This window comes from Mobula birostris, chromosome 1 (assembly GCF_030028105.1).
Source record: "Mobula birostris isolate sMobBir1 chromosome 1, sMobBir1.hap1, whole genome shotgun sequence".
Taxonomy (NCBI): Eukaryota; Metazoa; Chordata; class Chondrichthyes; order Myliobatiformes; family Myliobatidae; genus Mobula; species Mobula birostris.
The window spans coordinates 112299953-112321918 of NC_092370.1; the positions used below are offsets into that span (position 1 = coordinate 112299953).

A 21966-nucleotide genomic window follows, 5' to 3' on the forward strand; every position below is an offset into this window, starting at 1 on the left:
CTGGATAATAGTCCAAGATTTTTAGCTACTGGACCACCTCTCGAATATGGAATGTTTCCCTTTGGTGTGTGACTGATCAGAATACATTACATTTTTAAGGATTAACTCAATAAATACCAGAACAAAATTAGGAACACAGCAATGAATAGAAGTTTTACAGCAGTGAAATTAATTTTAAGCTTTCAGCAGAGAATTGGAACTGATACTTAAGAAACTGGTGCTTCCCAGGAGAGAGCCACAAGTTTGGTCAGCTGTCTGCCCTACTACTAACATACTATGCCTGCTGCCTGTGGTTTGTTCTATAATATCTTACCAGAATTTTGGTAGCTACACTTATTGGAAAACATATTTTGTCAAAGCTGTCATTGTATAAGTGCTGGTTCAGTATTCTGTTATTGCTGAATCAGATTCTTGAAATTCCAAAGATATCAAATGCAAAGGTTGAAAATCACGAACTCAGACCAACTAATGGCCATCAATCACATGATTGGCAGATTGGTTAAATTTAAAGTATTTGTTTTTAAATATCCAGACACTTGCTCTCAACACTTCCATAAAGAGTAATACTTGGACTCAAGGATGTGCTACCATCTAAATATTAACTGATCTCAGGATTGGCAGAAATAGAGGCAGATCTTTAGGCTCATGAAGGAAGAGTGTAGTTTTCATTTTGGTCTCAGAACACAGGAGGCCCACTTAAACAAGGCCAGCTTCCAGAGCATTCCCATCAGTCCCATTCCATCACCTATTTCCCTGTAATCTAGTCTCTCTTACATGGTCATCTTGGGGAGAACAGTTGCCGTACAAAGCGGTAATGCAAATAAATAGGTTGATTTATTATAGTATATCTGTAAAAATTGGTAATGGATGGTCAACGGGGACATGCCAAATTTCTTTAGCCTCCTATAGAAGTAGAAGCACTGGTGTGCTTTCTTGGTTATGGTATCTACGTGTTTGGATGACTACAGGCTAAGAGTGATGTTTAATCCTGGAACATGAAGCTCTCAAGCATCTCATCCTCAGTTCCATTGATGTCCCTTCCTGTAGTCAATGACTAGCTCTTTTGTTTTGCTGACACTGAGGTAAAGGTTGTTGACATGGCTTGGCTCTATATTTCTTCCCGTATTCTGACTCATAGTTTAGGGAGTAAAGTAGAGGACTGAGCATACAGCCTTGTGGGGCACCAGCACTGAGGATAATCATAGTGAAGGTGTTGCTGCCTATCCTTACTGATTGCAGTGTGTTGGACAGGAAGTCAACAATCCAGATGAAAGGGTGGGGGGTGGTATTGAGTCCCAGGTCTAGGAATCTGAAGATGAGTTTGCTCTACTTACCACTAGGGTGCTTTCTTCATAACTGCATCAATATGTTGGGCCCAGGATAAATGTTCAGAAATGTTGACACCCAGGAACTTGAAACTGCTCATCCCTCTCCACTACTAATCCCTTGATGAGAACTGGTGTGTCTTCTTTCGACTTGCCTTCCTGAAGTCCACAATCAATTCCTTAGTCTTATTGATATTGAGTGCAAGGTTGTTGTTGCAACACCACTCAACCAGACAATATATCCCACTGCTGTATGCCTCCTCATCACCATCTAAGATTCTGCCAACAACAGTTGTGTCTTGGCAAACTTATAGATAGTGTTTGAGCCGTGCCTAGACACATGGTCATGGATGTAGAGAGAGCAGCAGGCTAAGCACACATCCTTGAGGTTCGCCGATGCTCATTGTCAGTGAGGAGATGTTTTTCCAATCTGCATTGACTGTGGTCTCCAATAAGGAAATAAAGGGTCCAGTTGCAGAGGGAGGTACAGAAGCCCAAAGTTTTGAAAATTATTGGTTAATACAGAGGGGATGATGGTGTTGAACACTGAACTGAAATCAATAAACAGCAGCCTGGTGTAGGTATTGCTGCTGGCTCGGTGGTTCAAGGCCAAATGGATAGCCAGTGAGATTGCATCTGCTGTAGACCTATTGTGCCAGTAGGCAAAATGAAGTGAGTCCAGGTCCGTGCTTAGGAAGGAATTAATTCTGTCCACGACCAACTTCTCAAAGCACTTCATCACAGTAGATGTGAGTGCAGCTGGGCAATAATCATTCAAGCAGCTCATTCTGCTCTACTTGGGCACTGATATGTTTGACACCCTTTCGAACAGGTGGGAACCTCCAACTACAGCAGTGAGTGATTGAAGATATCCTTGAGCACTAGTTGATTAGCACAGGTTTTCAGTGCCCTATCAGGTACACCATTGGGGCCTGACGCCTTGCAAAGGTACACTCCCTTGAAAGATGTTGACTTCGGCCTGAGACAGAGATTACAGCGTCACCAGATGCTGCAAGGATTCGTAAGGGTCTAGTTTTACTTCCATTCTTCAAACTATTTACTTTCCTTTGTTCCACATTCTTAGTCAACATACAACTATGGATTTCAGTCTTGAAAGTTTCAGTTGACTCAACATTCATTTTTTTAGTGGCGGTGTGTTTCAGATCTATACCCCCAAAGACCTAATGTCCAATACTCAATGCAATGTGCTAGATTTGTTTATAACAGAATATTATGCCTCCTGTTAAATGGCATGTTATTTCACTATATGAATTTTTCCTTCCTTTCAGCACAATTATACCAAAGCCATGGGGCAGTCCCAACCGATAACCATAAAGAAGAAACCAGGAATGATCACCTCAACTATCAAGAACAAGCCACCCTCCAATCTTCAATGTCATTAAATTCCAAGTTACAAGAAAAAAAGTGACCAAAAGGAACCCACTCATGTCTTCTGCATGAAGAATATATTATTTAGTTTTGAGATAGAGACTGAAATTACTGGCAAAAAAATTAAAGCCAGGCCCTTCTGAAAATAAATACTGTACAAAGTTTAATAAAGCATTTAAGATCATATTGTGCTTCACTGAATAGAAGTGTCTTTATCTTTACTTTGAAACTGTTCTGAGAAACAGTTTTCAGATACAAAGCTGAAAATTTGCATGGTGCTTATCCAAAGCATTAGCGTTAAGTACCCAGCCTGTACTGAGTAAGTTTATCCCTTTTTATGGTTCAAAGTTCTATCCCTAATTCACAGTGAGTTAACTAATGTCATACAACTATGGATCTCAGTCTTGAAAGTTTCAGTTGACTCAGCATTCATTTTTTTAGTGGCAGTGTGTTTCAGATTCATACCCCCAAAGACCTAATGTCCAATACTCAATGCAAAATGCTAGAGTTGTTTATAACAGAATATTATGCCTCCTGTTAAATGGCATGTTATTTCACTATATGAATTTTTCCTTCCTTTCAGCACAATTATACCAAAGCCATGGGGCAGTCCCAACCGATAACCATAAAGAAGAAACCAGGAATGATCACCTCAACTATCAAGAACAAGCCACCCTCCAATCTTCAATGTCATTACATTCCAAGTTACAAGAAAAAAAGTCATGGTTCAGACCACAGCCTACATTGTATGTTATTTCACTGTATGATCAAAATTCAATTACTGATTTAGTATGGATTTAGAGTACAGTTACAATAGTAACTGCAAAACCTAAATTTATGAAAATTAGGTGTGATGAGAAACCATGCAAAATAGCAAGGAGGATTGTGGTAGTTTATCCACAAGCTCTGGGAGGGCTGACTTTGCCACATTTTCTTTTACAATGAGAACCACTGTAACCTCTGTCCCTTCCGATCCTCCCATTTTGTACATTTCCTCTCAAAGCACCCCACCCCACCCCACTCCATCCCACGTTTGTCACCCTCACCCTTCTAGCTCCATCCACCCACTACACACAGTTCCCTCTTCCCTCCATTCTATTTCAGAATCACTCTTCTGGCTTCATCCACCCACTACACACACAGTTCCCTCCTCCCTCCATTCTGTTTCAGACTCAGAAACAGGTTTAATAAAGTCATGTTTATTGTTATGCAGCAGCAGTACATTGCAATATATAATAATAAAAACTAAGTTACAGTAAGAAGTATAGGTATATATTTAGAAATTAAAAGTAGTGCAAAAAGAAAAAAAAAGTAGTGAGGTAGTGTTCATGGGTTAGAAGTCCATTCAGAAATCTGATGGTAGAGGGGAAGAAGCTGTTCCTTAAGTGTTGAGTGTGTGCCTTCAGGCTCCTGTACCCGCTCCTTCATAGTAGAAATGAGAAGGCAATTTCCTGGGTGATGGAGGTCCTTAATGATGGATGGTGCCTCTTTGAGGCTTTGCTCCTTGAAGATATCCTGGACGTCATGGAGGCTAGTGTCCATGAAGGTGCTGCCATTTAGCTCTCTCTAAGCCTCCAAGGGTTCCCATTATCTCCCCCTTATCAGATTCCATCACTGTCTGTCCTTTGTGTTCCCACTTCCCTCTTTCCATAGTAGTCTCCAGCCTTCACACTCCCCTCCGTCTACCTTGATCTATCTACCTCTCAATTCTTACCTCTATTATTTACTTGCTCGAGTCTCCCAAAGCCACTCCTGATCCCTTCCCTGATTTGGTGCAATCTGCCCTGTCATCTTCTACCCCTCTTCAATCCACCATTCACCTCACTCCCTTGTCCTCTGTATTGCTGGCCACTTTGCCTCCCCATTTTCAGTCCTGATGCATGCAGGGTTTCAACCCGAAATGTCAACAATTCCTGCTGAATTTGCTGAGCTCCTCCAGATGATTGTTGATTAAATAAAAACGGACCACTCCTTCCATAGAACCGATACTTTCTGCTGACTAACCAATTCTTCACTTCTCCCCGCTCCCATAAATTCAAACCAACTACATAATAATCTTCAGGTTCTGTTCATTCTAGAACGAAGGAGATGTCCTCCTTTTTCAAAGGAAAGGGCTTCCCTTCCTCCATCATCAAAGCTGCCCTCAACTGCATCTCTTCCATTTCATACACATCTGCTCTTACCCCATCCTCCGGCCACCCTATCAGGGATAGGGTTCCTCTTGTCCTTACCTACCACCCCACCAGCCTCCACATCCAGCACATAATTCTCTGAAACTTCAGCCGGCTCCAACTGGATCCCACCACCAAACACATCTTTCTTTTCCCCCCCACCCCACTTTTGGCTTTCCACAGGGATCGCTCCCTATGCAACTTCCTTGTCCATTTGTCCCTCCCCACTGTCAAGTAAGAGATTGTTGCTATAGCTCGATTTAGCCAGATTTTCAATCTGAGTACTCCAGGTTGTGCTGCTTTGAGCCATTGATTTGCTGGAATCTATACCTTGAAGACTAGTGGCTATCTTTCCCCTATTTTCATAATTTTACCTTTCTCAAAGGTTAGGACTTGTAGATTAGGACTTTATTCCTGTAGAAGACTGAGGGGAGATTTAACAGAGGTATACAAAATTATGAGGGGTGTAGATAGGGTAAATGCAAGTAGGCTTTTTCCACTAAGTTTGTGTGAGACTAGAACTAGAGGTCATGGTTAAGGGTGAAAGGTAAAATGTTTAAGGGGAACATCTTCACTCAAGATGGTAAGATTGTAGAATGATCTGCCAGCACAAGTGGTAGATATAAGTTAGATAACAGTTAAGAGAAATTGGGATAGGTATGTGGATAGGAGGGGTATGAAAAACTGTGGTCTGGCAGCAAGGTGATAGGCTGAGGCAGTTTAATGGTCTGGCACAGACTAGATGGGCTGAAGGGCCTGTTTCTGTGCTGTAGTGTTCTAATACTGATCTCCCTCCTAGCCTTTATCCTTGCAAGCAGAACAAGTGCTACACCTGCCCCTACACCTCCTCCCTCACTACCATTCAGGGCCTCAAACAGTCCTTCCAGGTGAGGCAACACTTCACCTGTGAGTCTGTTGGGGTCATAAACTGTGTACAGTGCTCTCGGTGTGGCCTCCTGTATATTGGTGAGACCCAACACAGACTGGGAGACCGGCTTCACCGAGCAAGTGGGATCTCCCAGTGGCCACCCATTTTAATTCCACGTCCCATTTCTATTCTGATATGTCCATCCATGGCCTCCTCCACTGTTGTGATAAGGCCACACTTAGGTTGGAGGAACAACACCTTACATTTCATTTGGGTAGCCTCCAACCCGATGGCATGAACATCAATTTCTCAAACCCAGTAATGCCTCCCCCCCCATCCCCTTTTGCCTCTCTCACGTTATCTCCTTGCCCACCCATCGCCTCCCTCAAGTGCTCCTCTGCCCCCCCCTTTCTTCTTTCTTCCATGACCTTCTGTCCCTTACACCAATCAACTTTCTAGCTCTTTGCTTCATCCCTCCTCTCCAAGTTTCACATCCTCCCCCCACCTTTCAAATCTACTCCTCTGCTGTTTTTCTCCAGTTTTGCCCAACGTAAGAGTTTCGGCGGGAAACGTCGAGTGTATTTTTTTTCCACAGCCTGGCTTGAGTTCCTCCAGCATTTTGTGTGTATTGATATAATAATCTTACCTTGCTGAACTTGCACAACCACAGATGCACTATTGCTGCTAATTTAATCTCATTTCCCCAGACACAGTTTCTCCATTAGGGTCAACCCGCCCATTAAATTTCTCAGAAAATGACTTGTTCACTATTATTCCACACTGCCCTTTACAGACAGCTATACAACCCATTAAATTCATGAAAAAAAAGATTTTAATTTCGTAATTTGTTGAGCCAGATCTTTTGCCGACAGCCTTAAAATGTAGGACCGAAAATGTTAGTAATCGCCGCCAGCGAGCCTATATCTGGTTTGTATTGTAGGTGCAATCGGCACTCCAAAATCTTAGTAGAGATGCTGAGAGAACTAATGTTTCCTACCTGCGGTTCCCGAAATGAGGTGTTTTTAAAAAAATTCGCCCCTTTTATCTACCAATATTTGCCCCATCCAAGTCTGTGAGGAAGGCACATTTCACCTTAATGACCATTCCCAAATTACCCTCGGTTTCCAGTGTCGCCCGGCTGCATTTATGCACGCTTCTGCGGGAGATGTCCCAGCCACCGGCCTGGCTCCGCGAGCAGCGCACCCGGCAGGTGAAACGGCCCAGGCGCGCGCGATCACTTACGAGGGGAAGCCTTGCTAAGATGTCGGAAGCTGCCCTACAGTCTCATGGAATCGTGCCCCAGGAGGCGAGGGTAGGAAGGGAACACACATTTTTTAATCAGCGGGGCTTATGCTTTAGGCCGGTATACAATGGACGGAGGGTGGGGGGAGTGGGCCCACAACGTGCTCCATTGCCCGGATTTGAGGCCCAGGTTTTCAGACTGGCGCTCATTTTGCCCTCCTGAAATGGCAGCGAAGCCACAACTGATTACCAGCCGGGGTCGGGGGAAGAGCTGATCAGTCGATAAATCGGCCAGCGATAGAGGATCTTTCAGTAGAGAAAAGCATTCCCAGTCACCATGAGCCTGGGCATGCATTTCTGAGATCTGAAGGACATTAGGCTCAGAAGAGGAAGATTTTCATTTACTTAAGAGTCTCCTTAAGCCTTCAGGTCATTTGCCAGATTGGTAGAGCGAAAATACAAGGCAATTCTAACCTTTATCAATGTTTTTTTTAATATATAGAGTCCCAGCTCTTTACCCATAGATTGTTTGCTTTTCAAATATATACACTACTTTCGACGATTATTTTGGATTCTGTATCCACGATCTTTTCAGGCAATTGATCAAACGTAACAGCCCGCTGAATAAAATAATTTGTCATTTATACTAGGATTCCCTTTGCCTGCCCGCGGCTGTGGAAACAATGTGACCGGATCTTCACTAGAACAAATGTATTAGCGTTTAGTGCATTTAGGTTCCTAGGCCTCTAGTCTGTTATAGACTGGTCCTGCTGCCACTACTGCAGCTACGGTAGACAAGTAAATCTTGTAATTTACGAATGGTATATGTTTGTAAGCCTTAGTGCTCCATTTTTTTTAACCACACGATGATGGGATTTGGATGCACAGTGGTTATTCATATCAACCCTTCAATCACACTGAATCAATACAAAACTTCAAAACACATTATTAGTTTTTCATGAAGTAAGAGTAATGAAGGGAATTGATCTAAGTTAAAAAAACAAATTAATCATATTTAATTGGTGGTGGAACTGAATAGACTATTTTTATATTACTATGCCAGGAGTGCAGTGTGTTTTAATAGCATTAGAGGCCAACATCTGTTCTCAATGGTCACTCTGCCCTGCAGTTTTCATTCAGCCGCCATCAAATAGTTTTTGAGGTACTGTATTTACTTAGGATTGCCAACAGCTCAATCTCCTTCTAACACACAAAATTCTGGAAGAAAACAGCTGGTCAGGTAGCATCTATGGATGAAAATGAATCATAGACATTTCAGTTTGGAGTTCTTCATTTGGACTGCCCAATTATCTTCAATAGATACTGCCTGACCTGTAGAATTCCTCAAGCATTTTTGTGTTGCTTCAGCTTCCAGCATCTGCAGTCTCTTGCACCTCCTGTGGGCCCATTCTCCGCGCCTAAATAAATACTCATCAAATATATTAGACTCTTCATCCATGTGGAGGGGAAACATGAGTGTATGACATTTAAACTTGATCCATAACTTCTTTGCATGAGTTACTATACTGAAGCAGAGGAAGAAGCTTAACTGATTTTTCACTCTTCCTACAAGTGACTAAGAAGCTGTTCTGAAGCCCATGCTTGCTCATTCTGGTCTGTATGAGTTGATATTCTATAATTATTGTGTAACTGAGATCAATAAATGCAATTTGTTGTAGGCCAAACAAGTGGGAAGTCTGAGGAGGGAGAAAAAGGATTGGCCTCTTTAGGGAATAACTTGGAAAACTGAAAAGAGTGATTGCGGTGGAGGATTTTGGAGGCAAAAATATATTTTATTAGATTTAGTATGATGGAAAAGGCTGAAGGTATGCTAAATTTGGACAGGGTCAATCTTGTCAAGCTGTATGATTTAACAAAAGAAGACTTGACATGCTACTCAAAGGAAAAGCAGTATTGGAGCAGTGGGATAATAACCCTTTAAGGTGTATTAAAGGGATTGGACTCAATCTGCTTTCTGTAAAGTGAAAAGGAATCTCTTAAATCCTGATGTTATGGATGTCAAACGATATGCAAAGATATGGCAAACAAAAAAAAAGAGGACCTGCAACAAATATTTAAATATGGTAAGGATCTATTGGAGTATAGAATGTACAGTATTGGAGCTGTAAGACAAGGTTCAAGGAAAATAGAATAAGAAAGGGAAATAACACAGAACGAGCAAGGTAGAAATTATATTTTTAATTTATTGAGATACAGCATGGAACAGGTTGTTCCAGCCTTTCTAGTGCAACTTTATTGTGGGAACCAGTGTTGTGGAAGCTAGATCACTGGGAAATATTTAAAGAGGAAGTAGATAATTTGATGAAAGATCAGAGAACTGAGAACAATGAGGAACTGGCACAAAAGAGGTGAAGCCTGGAGCAGATCAACCATGATTATATTGAATGGCACGGTAGACATGAGGCACTAAGGCTACGTCCGCACTAGACCGGATAAATCCATAACCGAAGCTTTTTCTCTTCGTTTTGACCCTCCATCCACACTGAAACGGTGTTTTCCTCCCCCAAAAACGGAGGTTTTCAGAAACGCTCTCCAGAGTGAATAAATCTGAAAACACCTAATAACCGGCATAGTGTGTACGGGGTAACCAGCTATTTTTAAAACCGCTGTCATGATGTGCCGGAACAGATGGTGGCGGCAGCGTGGCATTTCATTGTTTTCTTGAATGCAACCTCCAACACCACAACAATATCTGACAATAGATGTGTAACAGCCTAATGTAACATTGTATGGAAATACAAGATAACACTGATGCAGACTTGCTTTATACACTTAACAAGGTGCTTTATTAATGTATTGCTTCTGCAAACATTCAATAGATGCAATTGTCACTTTTGCCCAGTAACTTGTTTTATTGCACATGTTAAATACAGCAAAATAATACAAAGACATGGCAAGAGTAAAGGCAAACAAATGAGGTAACAGCAAATTTCACTTTTGCCCAGTAACAAGCCTTATGGCATTTAGTTGTAGCTGTCGTCCCTTTCATCGGTGAAGAGACTATGGGTGTAGGAAATGTTTCTGGACAAACGCGCTCCAAGTCTTTCGTTTGGCAATTTCCTTTTAAGTTTTTCTAGTCTGTAACTGAACAAACACGCAGCAAGTCTATCGTTTGGCAATTTCCTTTTAAGTTTTTCTACTCTGTAACTGGACAAACGCACACCAAGTATACTGTTTCCTCTTTGCTCGTTTTCCGTGTGTCCTGTGCATGGCTAGTGAGATTCGCCCAAATATCCGTTTTAATATGGACAGAGGTATTTTTAAAAACGCCTAGTGTGGATGCCTGTCGTTTTTACGCGAAACCGGCATTTTCAGAATTATCTGGTCTAGTGTGGATGTAGCCTAAGTGGCCTATTCCTACTCTTGTTCTTATGCACATCCAAGTCCATGATTCCTTACTTTCACTTCTGTTTGGGGCTTTTTGACAATTCCCATTAGTTTTTTCCGTCACTTGCTATTTCTTAGCTCTACCCAAACTGATTCTTCTATTTGATTTCCTGAGCTATGATCCTTTCATTCATATGTCTTCATGACTTTTTTTTCTTATCAGGACTAGCCATTCTCATTTTCTTCTTTATCTATTACTTAATTAAAATTGGGCATTTTGTTCCCAATACTTGGCTATTTTGCCATCGTATTTCGATAAATTCTTATATTCCAAACCCAATTATTTCTATTTCTGCCATTAATTCATCAATCTGGTTATCTGCAGCATCAATGAAAAACCTTCAATCCTGTCTCTTCACTATTTTTCCATGTTTAGACTCTAATTGGAGATGTATCCTTATGCATTGACAATGTAAGGATGGTAGAATATTAGTGAACTAAATGGGCTTTATAGCAGTATCATCAGTACTAGAACTATTTTATTGTTACAATTCCAAATTAACAGAATTTAAATTCAGCAGATTTGAGCATCTGTTTCAAATAGTGTGACAAAATGTTTCTTTTTCCTTATAGTGTAGGAGGCCATTTGATCCATCTAGTCTATTCCAAACAGTTTCCTTTGCATATCCTAAAACATTGCAAAGAAGGCAAAGTATCCAGGAAAAATTCATATCATATTTTTTTAGTTCTAATCATGTAGTTCCTTGTACAATTTTTGTATAATTTATGTTTTTCTTTTGAACTTTGTGCCTGTAATGCTGCTGCAAGTACATTTTTCATTGTACCTGTGGAAATTCAATTCACAGATCTTTCAAACAGGTCTTTTTTTATATTTTGGAAGAAGTTTTGGATTCCCAATTATTTACAATCAAAATTCAATAAAATTCAAATTTCAAGTTTATTATCAAAGAAAAATCTGTCACTCTGAGATTCATTTTCTTGCAGGTATTCACATTAGAACAAAAATACTGTAGAATCAATGAAAAACTACGCACAGTGACAAACAACCAATATGCAAACACTAAAATGAATAAATAAATCAATACAGATAACTAAATGAATAATAGTGAAACATGAGTTGTCGAGCCCTTGAAAGTGAGCCCCTGTGAAATCAATTCAGAATTGTGGGGGGTGAAGCTATCTATGCAGGTGTAGGAAGGAGTCTGATGTTTGAAAGGTAAGAACTGTCCTGAACCTGGCGGTGCAGCTCCTGTGCCTCCTTCCCGGTAGCAGCAGCAAGAAGAGAGCATAGCCTGGATGCTGAGGGTGCTTGATAATGGATACTGCTTTCTCCTTGTAGATGGGGAGGGCTTTTTCTGTAATAGACTGAACCGCATCCACCACTTTTTGTAGGCTTTTCTGTTCTTAGGCATTGGTGTTTCCATACAATGCCGTGATACAACCAATGAGGATATTCTCCAATGTACATCTGTAGAAGTTTGTCAAAGTTTCAGATGTCTTGCCACATCTGTGGAAACTTCTAAGAAAGTAGAGGCACTGTCATGCCTTTGTTGTAATGGCACTTACATGCTGGTCCTAGGATAGAGCAAAAGAAAATGTGCAGTAGATGCTTAAGACTGAAAAGCTTTAGGCCTGTTGTTTCACAGTAAGAGTTTACAGGATGGAAAAGGGTCATTTGATTCAGCTGATCTTTCCTGATATTTATGCCCCATACGAGGATCCTCCCACCATTTTCTGTTTTACACCTTTTATTCCATTCTCCTATATATGTATCCAGCTACCCTTTAAATCAGGGGTTCTCAACCTGGAGTCCATGGACTCCTTGCCTATTGGTATTTGTCCATGGCATAAAAAAGGTTGAGAACCCCTGTTTTAAATGCACCTATAGCGATTTTCTCAAAGCTACTCATGTTTTCTTAAATCCGTGGCATTGAAAAATAAGATTCTCTGGAATTCTTACTGGATTTATTACTTGCATCCAGACTTTTTTGTAGGTCATGGAGAAATGTCTTGACAATTCTACTCTATTAAATTCTTTCATAATCATACTTAAGTTTTCCATTTTCTAAAATATATTTTTATCCAAGAAGCATGTGCTCTCTGATTTCTCTCTTCCAAATTGTATAATGTCACATTTATCAATATTTTAATTCACTGAATGATAATCCTAAACTTTCTCAGTTTTGCAGTACTCTGAATTTGATGGCACCTTTGGAAATTTTGAAACTGTCCCTTCAATGATTAATTCTCATTTATGTACATGACCATAGGTTCCAGAATTAATCTTTCTGGAAACCTCCCCAGCCATTAATTTATGAACTGTTTTCTGTTAACATTTCACTGATCTCACCTCCATTTACTCCTTGATTCCACGTGGTCAAAAGTTCATCACGAGGAGAGAGGGGGAGGGCGAGGAGGAGAGAGAGAAGAGAGATTGTGTATACTAACTGAAAAAGTAGTGAAACTAGATTTAATGGAAACCGTTGACCAGATTACCCTAATTATTGCCCAAAAAGGGCCCTCTATTCATGTTCAAATAATATGCACTTTAGTAGTTAGAATGAGCTTTGACTAAGCTTCTCACCTAAAGGAAAACTCTTCCAACAGAAGAACCCTTACAAGATGGATTCAAGATATGGAAGGTCTAGAACAGGGAGGGCTTTCCAACCTGGGGTCCACAGACCTCTCGGTTAACGTAAGACTCCATGACGTTAAAAAGGTTGGTAACCCTTGATCTGGAATAACCTTGTCCAAACAGTTATAACACCTATAGTGTCATAAATACAACAAAAAACATTAACCTATGCCAACCATCAAACACACATCTACATTAAAATTTGCTTGTTAAATTGTTACAGAAGATATTATTGGTATATTTTTGAGGCTAATAATTAAGACTGATCCCATTCACTGAAACTCAGTAAGCTGTGATCTGGAATTCATGATTTGAATACTGTTGGCAGTGCAAGAGTATTCAGTAAAAACTTTAAAAAGGAAATGGATAAAACATTTGAAGAAAATAATTTGCAGTGATTGTTTAGCAGTGAATTTGCAGTGAGCATATTTAGTTAGCTTTTACAAACATAGACATTGGGGAAACTTATTTGTGTCATTGAAGCAATAAAGTGACAGTATTCTGGATACAGTTATTTTAGTCAGAAATTATTTGGAATATAGCAAAGGAACAGGCCCTTTCAGGCCACAGTGACTCTGCGACCATAATGCCGAATTAAACTAATCCCATCTGCCTGCATGGGATCCATATCCATTGTTCGCTATGTATTCATATACCTGTCTAAATGCCTTGTCACCTTAAAGCTATGCTCTCAAGTATTTGAAATTTACACCCTGAGGGAAAAACTCTGACAATCCTTTTCATGCCTCATAATTTTTAAACTTTTATTTTTTCTCCCCTCAGCCTTCAGTGCCTCAGAGAAAACCAATCCAGGTTGTCCAACCTCTCCAAACAGCTATCACTCTCTAATTGTGGCAACATCCTGGTGAACCTCTTCTGCATCCTCTCCAAAGCCTCCACAGACTTCCTGTAATATGGAGATCAGAAGTTCTCGAAGTCATATAAATGTGACCAAACTAAAGTTTTATATAGCTGTAACCTGACTTTTGGACTTTTATGCTCAATGCCTCAACCAATAAAGGCAATGCCATTTGTTATCATCATATATACATCTTGCCACTTTCATAGAGCTACAGACTTTCACCAAAAAATTCCTCTGTATATCAGTGCTCCAAAAGGTCTTGCTATTTACTGTATTTAACATCTCATACTTCTCCAGATTAAACCTCATCTGCCATTTCAACCGTCTATATCTCTAAATGAAGCTTGACTGAATCTCTGGTTGTTTTAAGTGGTGGTGGCCTAAGTAATGATATTAAGAGTCTTTAAAGGGAGTGTAAAGATATTTTGAATTTTTAATTTCTTACAACAAATGGGAAGAAACTTTTCAGAGGGTAGTTAATCAGATTTAGGCCAAAAAGTTAATGTAAAGGCATTGGACAATTAATTAAAGAGGAAAATGTTGCATTTCACTGGAGAAGGAGAAAGGACTTTTTTTTTCAGGAGATATCCCATGCTAAATAGCGTTCTATGTTTAATTATTCTGTGAATCAATGCTTCCCGCTTTGGCATGACATATAAATTAGCACAAATATGATGTGGATTGGATGTAAGGGTGTTCTTTTTCTAAGGAATAGCAAACTGGTAAAACAGTTTTCTGTTTCTTATTATGGATTCCCTCTAGATCTTCAACAGGTAGCTGAATCATTTTTAGCTAGAGACAGAAATCATCTTGTACAATAGGTAAATAGATTAGTTTGCTCACCAGAACCAGTGCCATTACTCTGGATGCACTGCTGTGACTGATTGTAATGCAATTATTCCATCTCTTTCTACAGGTTTTCCAAAATGCAGCAAAGTAAGCGTTTTCATCCTCTGGCAAAAGCCCATGACAGATAACCTGTAAGTAGATTATGTTTTGTAAGGCCTCTAAATTAATGGGAATTTTTCACATAACATTATAAGCTTGTTAGAATTAACAATATAGCCAACTAATCACAAGGGTGGGTTATGAAGAGCTATGTGTGAGGGAAGCATTAGATTAGTCTTGTAGGTTAAAACTTCAGCACAACATCATGGGCCGAAGGACCTATACTACGCTGTACTGTTCAATGTTCTATCATCAAAGAAATGGTCCTTGAATCATACTTAAAAATAAACAAAAAAAAAATTGGAAACACACAGCTCTCGTTAGATTCTCCAGGATCATGTGGTCTCTTTAAATTTATTGGGTTCACTGGAAAAAAATATGATTCCTCTGCGCAACATTTTCCAAAAAAATTAATTAATAGTCATAGAATATTAATAGAATAATATCCAAAAGCCCAGAAAGTCTGCTAGTTTACCACCACTGAAGTGTGGAGTGTGCTGAATTAACAGAGTTCTACTGTATCTGAAATCTTAGTTTGTAAGAGGATATACACACATAAGATGCAAGGGGATCTCAGCAAGTCAAGCAGGATCTATAGAGGGGTATGAACAAAAGACGTTTCATATTGTGTTTTTTTTTTATTAGGACTGGAAAGGAAAGGGCCACAATCCAGAATAAGGCAGTGGGAAAGGGGCAGGAGTACAAGCTGGTAGGTGATAGGTGAGACCAGGTGAGGAGGAAGGTGAACAACAGGAATTCTGCAGATGCTGGAAATTCAAGCAACACACATCAAAGTTGCTGGTGAACGCAGCAGGCCAGCAGCATCTCTAGGAAGAGGTACAGTTGACATTTCAGGCCGAGACCCTTCGTCAGGACTAACTGAAGGAAGAGTTAGTAAGAGATTTGAAAGTGGGAGGGGGAGGGGGAGATCCAAAATGATAGAAGAAGACAGGAGGGGGAGGGATGGAGCCAAGAGCTGGACAGGTGATTGGCAAAGGGGATATGAGAGGATCATGGGACAGGAGGTCCGGGGAGAAAGACAGCGGGGGGCGGGGGGGGGGACCCAGAGGATAGGCAAGGGGTATAGTCAGAGGGACAGAGGGAGAAAAAGGAGAGTGAGAGAAAGAATGTGTGTATAAAAATAAATAACGGATGGGGTATGAGGGGGAGGTGGGGCATTAGCAGAAGTTACATGGGACAGGAGGTCCAGGGAGAAGGACCATGGGACAGGAGGTCCGGGGAGAAAGAGTCCGAGGAGGAAGGTGGATGGGTAGAGGAGAAGGTATAAAGTAAGAAGCTGGATAAATAGAAGAGGTAAACGGCTGAAGAAGGAATCTAAAAGGAGAGGACAGTGGACCATGGAAGTAAGGGAAACAGGAGTGAACACAAGAAGGAGGTGATGTGCAGGTGAGGAGAAGGGTAAGAGGAGAACTGGAATGTGAAATGGAAAGAGAGGGAAAGGGGGCGGGAGAGAAATTACCAAGTTCGAGAAGTCTATATTCATGCCATCAGGTTGTAGGCTACTGAGATGGAATATGCAGTGTTGCTCCTCCAACTTGAGTGTGGCCTCATCGTGGCAGTAGAGAAGACTGTGAATGTTGTAAAGGGAATGGAAAGTCGATTTGAAATGAGTGGCCACCAGGGAAATTTAAGTTTTTGCAGCGGATAGAGCAAAGGTGTTCAACAAAGCAGTCCCCCAATCTACATTGGGCCTCACCAATGTAGAGAAGCCTTACTGGGAGCACTGAATACAATAGATAACTCTAACAGACTTGGAGACTCCTCACCTGGAAGGACATTAATTGTAGGATAGGGAAGGTGTAGGAATGTGCCAGCGGGGAGATCAGAGGGGAGGGATGAGTAAACAAGGGCGTTCACGTATAAGGTGATCCCTACTGAAGGCAGAGAGGGTGGGGAGAGGGAAATGTGCAAAGTGGTAGGATCCCGCTGTAGATGGTGGAAGTTACGGTGGATGATTGGCTGGATACAGAAGCTCATGTGGTGGCAGGTAAGGAGAAAGGGAACCCTATCCCTGTTATCATAGTGGGAGGATGGGGTGAGGGCCAATATACAGGAAATGTGAACTGGCAGGGAATGGAGGGATATAGACCACATGAAGCAGATGGGATTAGTTTGTTTTGGCATCATGGTTGACACAGACGTGAATTTTGAAACATCCTGTTTGCTACTTCACATTTGTAGGACTTCTTGAGCATTAAGTCTGCGTTAACTCTCAAGAACCTTTTCATCTTTTAAACACTATTCATGAAGTGCAGGTGCGTTGGACATTTATCTGTTTATATTTAATGGCAAATTAAGTTTTCATCTTCTATTCCTCTGCCCAGTTATGTATTTTATCCAAAATATACCCTTGAACTGTTTTTTCATAACTGAAGATTCTTGTCTGGTACAGGTTTCCCCCGCCATCCGAAGGTAGAGCATTCCTATGAAACGGTTCGTAAGCCGGAATGTCGTAAAGCGAAGAAGCAATTACCATTTATTTATATGGCAAAATTTTGTGGGCGTTCGCAGACCCAAAAATAACCTACCAAATCATGCCAAATAACACATAAAACCTAAAATAACAGTAATATATAGTAAAAGCAGTAATGATATGATAAATACACAGCTTATATAAAGTAGAAATACTTTTCCACAATCATTGCCTGAACTGTTCTCCGTAGCGAAAATCTCACGCGAGCACTGTCAGCAAAAACATGACGCAAGCGCTCTCCAGTAACCTTTAAGCTATGAAGCTGCCAAATCATACCAAATAACACGTTAAGGTACGCAGCCAATATAAAGTAGAAATAATGTATGTACAGTGTAGTATCACTTACTGGAATTGGGACATCACAGAGCACACTGATGATGGTGTGTTAGACTGAGTCATCGGAGTTTGGGTGATGCAGTGGCACCCTCCTGGCAGCAAACCGATACCGATCGCGAAGCATGCAGCGGTACAGCGGTAGCCGGGAGGCACACAGCACATCTTTAAGAAAAAAGCCGAAATAAACATGCTAATTAATTAGGTGCCGCCTGGCACGTCATTGTCGGCCCAAATCAGTGCCGATTGCCAATTGCATTGCCTCTAATCTGGGCCGACAATTATGCGTCAGGCGGCACCTAATTAATTAGCATGTTTATTTCGGCATTTTTCTTAAAGATGTGCTGTGTGCCTCCCGGGTACTGCTGCATTCTCCACGAATCGGTATCTGTCCGCGGCCTGGGGGTTGGGGTGGTGGGACACTGGGGTGCAATCTCATCGTCTGTTTCCATTAGAGCAGGCAGCTCATCTTCTCCTATGACTGCCCGCCTCGATGTTGAAGGTCAAGGTTCGTCGTCTGCTGTGGCTGATGTGGAAGGCTTGCTTAACTGCTGAGCCTCGCGCATTTTTCTATCATACAGTTCTTTGTAAGCACTCAAACCATCCTGCAAATATCCCCTAAACCGACGTACCCTTTCAAAATTGAAGTCGTACTTTATCATTACTCATTCGGTTTCGATTGTTATCCTTTCCTCTTCCAATTGCCTCAGCTCTTCATCTATCAGTTCTTGGTCATGGGATGCCAAAACCTCTTCAACATCATCTTTGTCAGCTTCCACAAGCCAAACTCACTTAGTCCTTACTTCGTTCACCACGATCGAAATGCTTAATTATGTAACACACATAAAAGTTGCTGGTGAACGCAGCAGGCCAGGCAGCATCTCTAGCAAGAGGTGCAGTCGACGTTTCAGGCCGAGACCCTTCGTCAGAACTAACTGAAGGAAGAGTGAGTAAGGAATTTGAAAGTTGGAGGGGGAGGGGGAGGGGGAGATCCAAAATGATGGGAGAAGACAGGAGGGGGAGGGATGGAGCCAAGGGCTGGACAGGTGATAGGCAAAAGGGATACGAGAGGATCATGGGAAAGGAAGTCCGGGAAGAAAGACAAGGGGGGGGGGACCCAGAGGATGGGCAAGGGGTATATTCAGAGGGACAGAGGGAGAAAAAGGAGAGTGAGAGAAAGAATGTGTGTATAAAAATAAGTAACAGATGGGGTACGAGGGGGAGGTGGGGCATTAGCAGAAGTTAGAGAAGTCGATGTTCATGCCATCAGGTTGGAGGCTACCCAGACGGAATATAAGGTGTTGTTCCTCCAACCTGAGTGTGGCTTCATCTTTACAGTAGAGGAGGCCGTGGATAGACATGTCAGAATGGGAATGGGATGCGGAATTAAAATGTGTGGCTACTGGGAGATCCTGCTTTCTCTGGCGGACACAGCGTAGATGTTCAGCAAAGCGGTCTCCCAGTCTGCGTTGGGTCTCGCCAATATATAAAAGGCCACATCGGGAGCACCTGACGCAGTATATCACCCCGGCCGACTCACAGGTGAAGTGTTGCCTCACCTGGAAGGACTGTTTGGGGCCCTGAATGGTGGTAAGGGAGGAAGTGTAAGGGCATGTGTAGCACTTGTTCCGCTTAGTGCCAGGAGGGAGGGATGGGGGGGACGAAATGACAAGGGAGTTGCGTAGGGAGCGATCCCTGCGGAATGCAGAGAGAAGGGGGGAGGGAAAGATGTGCTTAGTGGTGGGATCCCGTTGGAGGTGGCGGAAGTTATGAGAATCATATGTTGGACCCGGAGGTTGGTGGGGTGGTAGGTGAGGACCAGGGGAACCCTATTCCTAGTGAGGTGGCGGGGGGATGGAGTGAGAGCAGATGTATGTGAAATGGGGGAGATGCGTTTAAGAGCAGAGTTGATAGTGGAGGAAGGGAAGCCCCTTTCTTTAAAAAAGGAAGACATCTCCCTCGTCCTAGAATGAAAAGCCTCATCCTGAGAGCAGATGCAGCGGAGACGGAGGAATTGCGAGAAGGGGATGGCGTTTTTGCAAGAGACAGGGTGAGAAGAGGAATAGTCCAGATAGCTGTGAGAGTCAGTAGGCTTATAGTAGATATCAGTGGATAAATTGTCTCCAGAGACAGAGACAGAAAGATCGAGAAAGGGGAGGGAGGTGTTGGAAATGGACCAGGTAAACTTGAGGGCAGGGTGAAAGTTGGAGGCAAAGTTAATAAAGTTGGAGGCAAAGTTAATAAAGTCAATGAGCTCTGCATGTGTGCAGGAAGCAGCGCCAATGCAGTTGTCGATGTAGCGAAGGGAAAGTGGGGGACAGATACCAGAATAGGCACAGAACATAGATTGTTCCACAAAGCCAACAAAAAGGCAGGCATAGCTAGGACCCATACGGGTGCCCATAGCTACACCTTTAGTTTGGAGGAAGTGGACATCAACTGTCTCGACTTCACCGCACCTTGTCCCCATTCCAACCTCACTCCTTCTGAACGCTCTGCTCTCCACTCCCTCCGTACTGATCCTAACCTTATTATTAAACCCGCCGATAAGGGGGGTGCTGTTGTAGTCTGGCGTACTGACCTCTACCTTGCCAAGGCACAGCGACAACTCGCGGATACCTCCTCTTATTTACCCCTCGATCGTGACCCCACTAAGGAGCACCAGGCCATTGTCTCCCACACCATCACCGACTTTATCCGCTCAGGGGATCTCCCATCCACTGCTACCAACCTTATAGTTCCCACACCTCGCACTTCCCGTTTCTACCTCCTACCCAAGATCCACAAACCTGCCTGTCCTGGCCGACCTATTGTCTCAGCTTGCTCCTGCCCCACCGAACTCGTTTCTGCATACCTCGACACGGTTTTATCCCCCCTTGTTCAATCCCTTCCGACCAATGTTCGTGACACTTCTCACGCTCTTAAACTTTTCGATGATTTTAAGTTCCCTGGCTCCCACCGCTTTATTTTCACCATGGGTGTCCAGTCCCATCAGGAAGGTCACAAAGCTCTACGCTCCTTTTTGGATTCCAGACCTAATCAGTTCCCCTGTACCACCACTCTGCTCCGTCTGCGGAATTAGTCCTTACTCTTAATAATTTCTCCTTTGGCTCCTCCCACTTCCTCCAAACTAAAGGTGTAGCTATGGGCACCCATATGGGTCCTAGCTATGCCTGCCTTTTTGTTGGTTTTGTGGAACAATCTATGTTCCGTGCCTATTCTGATATCTGTCCCCCACTTTTCCTTCGCTACATCGACAACTGCATTGGCGCTGCTTCCTGCACGCATGCAGAGCTCGTTGACTTTATTAACTTTGCCTCCAACTTTCACCCTGCCCTCAAGTTTACCTGGTCCATTTCCAACACCTCCCTCCCCTTTCTAGATCTTTCTGTCTCTGTCTCTGGAGACAGCTTATCCACTGATGTCTACTATAAGCCTACTGACTCTCACAGCTATCTGGACTATTCCTCTTCTCACCCTGTCTCTTGCAAAAACGCCAACCCCTGCTCGCAATTCCTCCGTCTCCGCCGCATCTGCTCTCAGGATGAGGCTTTCCATTCTAGGACAAGGGAGATGTCTTCCTTTTTTAAAGAAAGGGGCTTCCCTTCCTCCACTATCAACTCTGCTCTTAAACGCATCTCCCCCATTTCATATACATCTGCTCTCACTCCATCCTCTCGCCACCCCACTAGGAATAGGGTTCCCCTGGTCCTCACCTACCACCCCACCAGCCTCTGGGTCCAACATATTATTCTCCGTAACTTCCACCACCTCCAATGGGATCCCACCACTAAGCACATCTTTCCCTCCCGCCCTCTCTCTGCATTCCGCAGGGATCGCTCCCTATGCAACTCCCTTGTCCATTCGTCCCCCCCATCCCTCCTCACTGATCTCCCTCCTGGCCCTAAGCGGAACAAGTGCTACACATGCCCTTACACTTCCTCCCTTACCACCATTCAGGGCCCCAAACAGTCCTTCCAGGTGAGGCAACACTTCACCTGTGAGTCGGCTGGGGTGATATACTGCGTCCAGTGCTCCCGATGTGGCCTTTTATATATTGGCGAGACCCGACGCAGACTGGGAGACCGCTTTGCTGAACACCTACGCTGTGTCCGCCAGAGAAAGCAGGATCTCCCAGTGGCCACACATTTTAATTCCACATCGCATTCCCATTCTGACATGTCTATCCACGGCCTCCTCTACTGTAAAGATGAAGCCACACTCAGGTTGGAGGAACAACACCTTATATTCCGTCTGGGTAGCCTCCAACCTAATGGCATGAACATCGACTTCTCTAACTTCCGGTAATGCCCCACCTCCCCCTCGTACC

At 42.7% G+C, this 21966-nt stretch overlaps 1 protein-coding gene across 6 annotated transcripts in view; it reads left to right on the forward strand.

Annotated features, from left to right (window-relative positions):
• The window catches only part of kif9 (kinesin family member 9), a 103753-nt gene extending 100872 nt beyond the window's left edge, over positions 1-2881 (forward strand). For all 6 annotated transcript variants that reach the window (XM_072269195.1, XM_072269104.1, XM_072269026.1 and 3 more), the window contains one exon: positions 2615-2881. In XM_072269195.1, the coding sequence (XP_072125296.1) occupies positions 2615-2728 (114 nt within the window). In that variant the 3' untranslated portion in view covers positions 2729-2881. The remainder of the gene's footprint in view (positions 1-2614) is intronic.
• The last annotated feature ends 19085 nt before the right edge of the window (positions 2882-21966 follow it).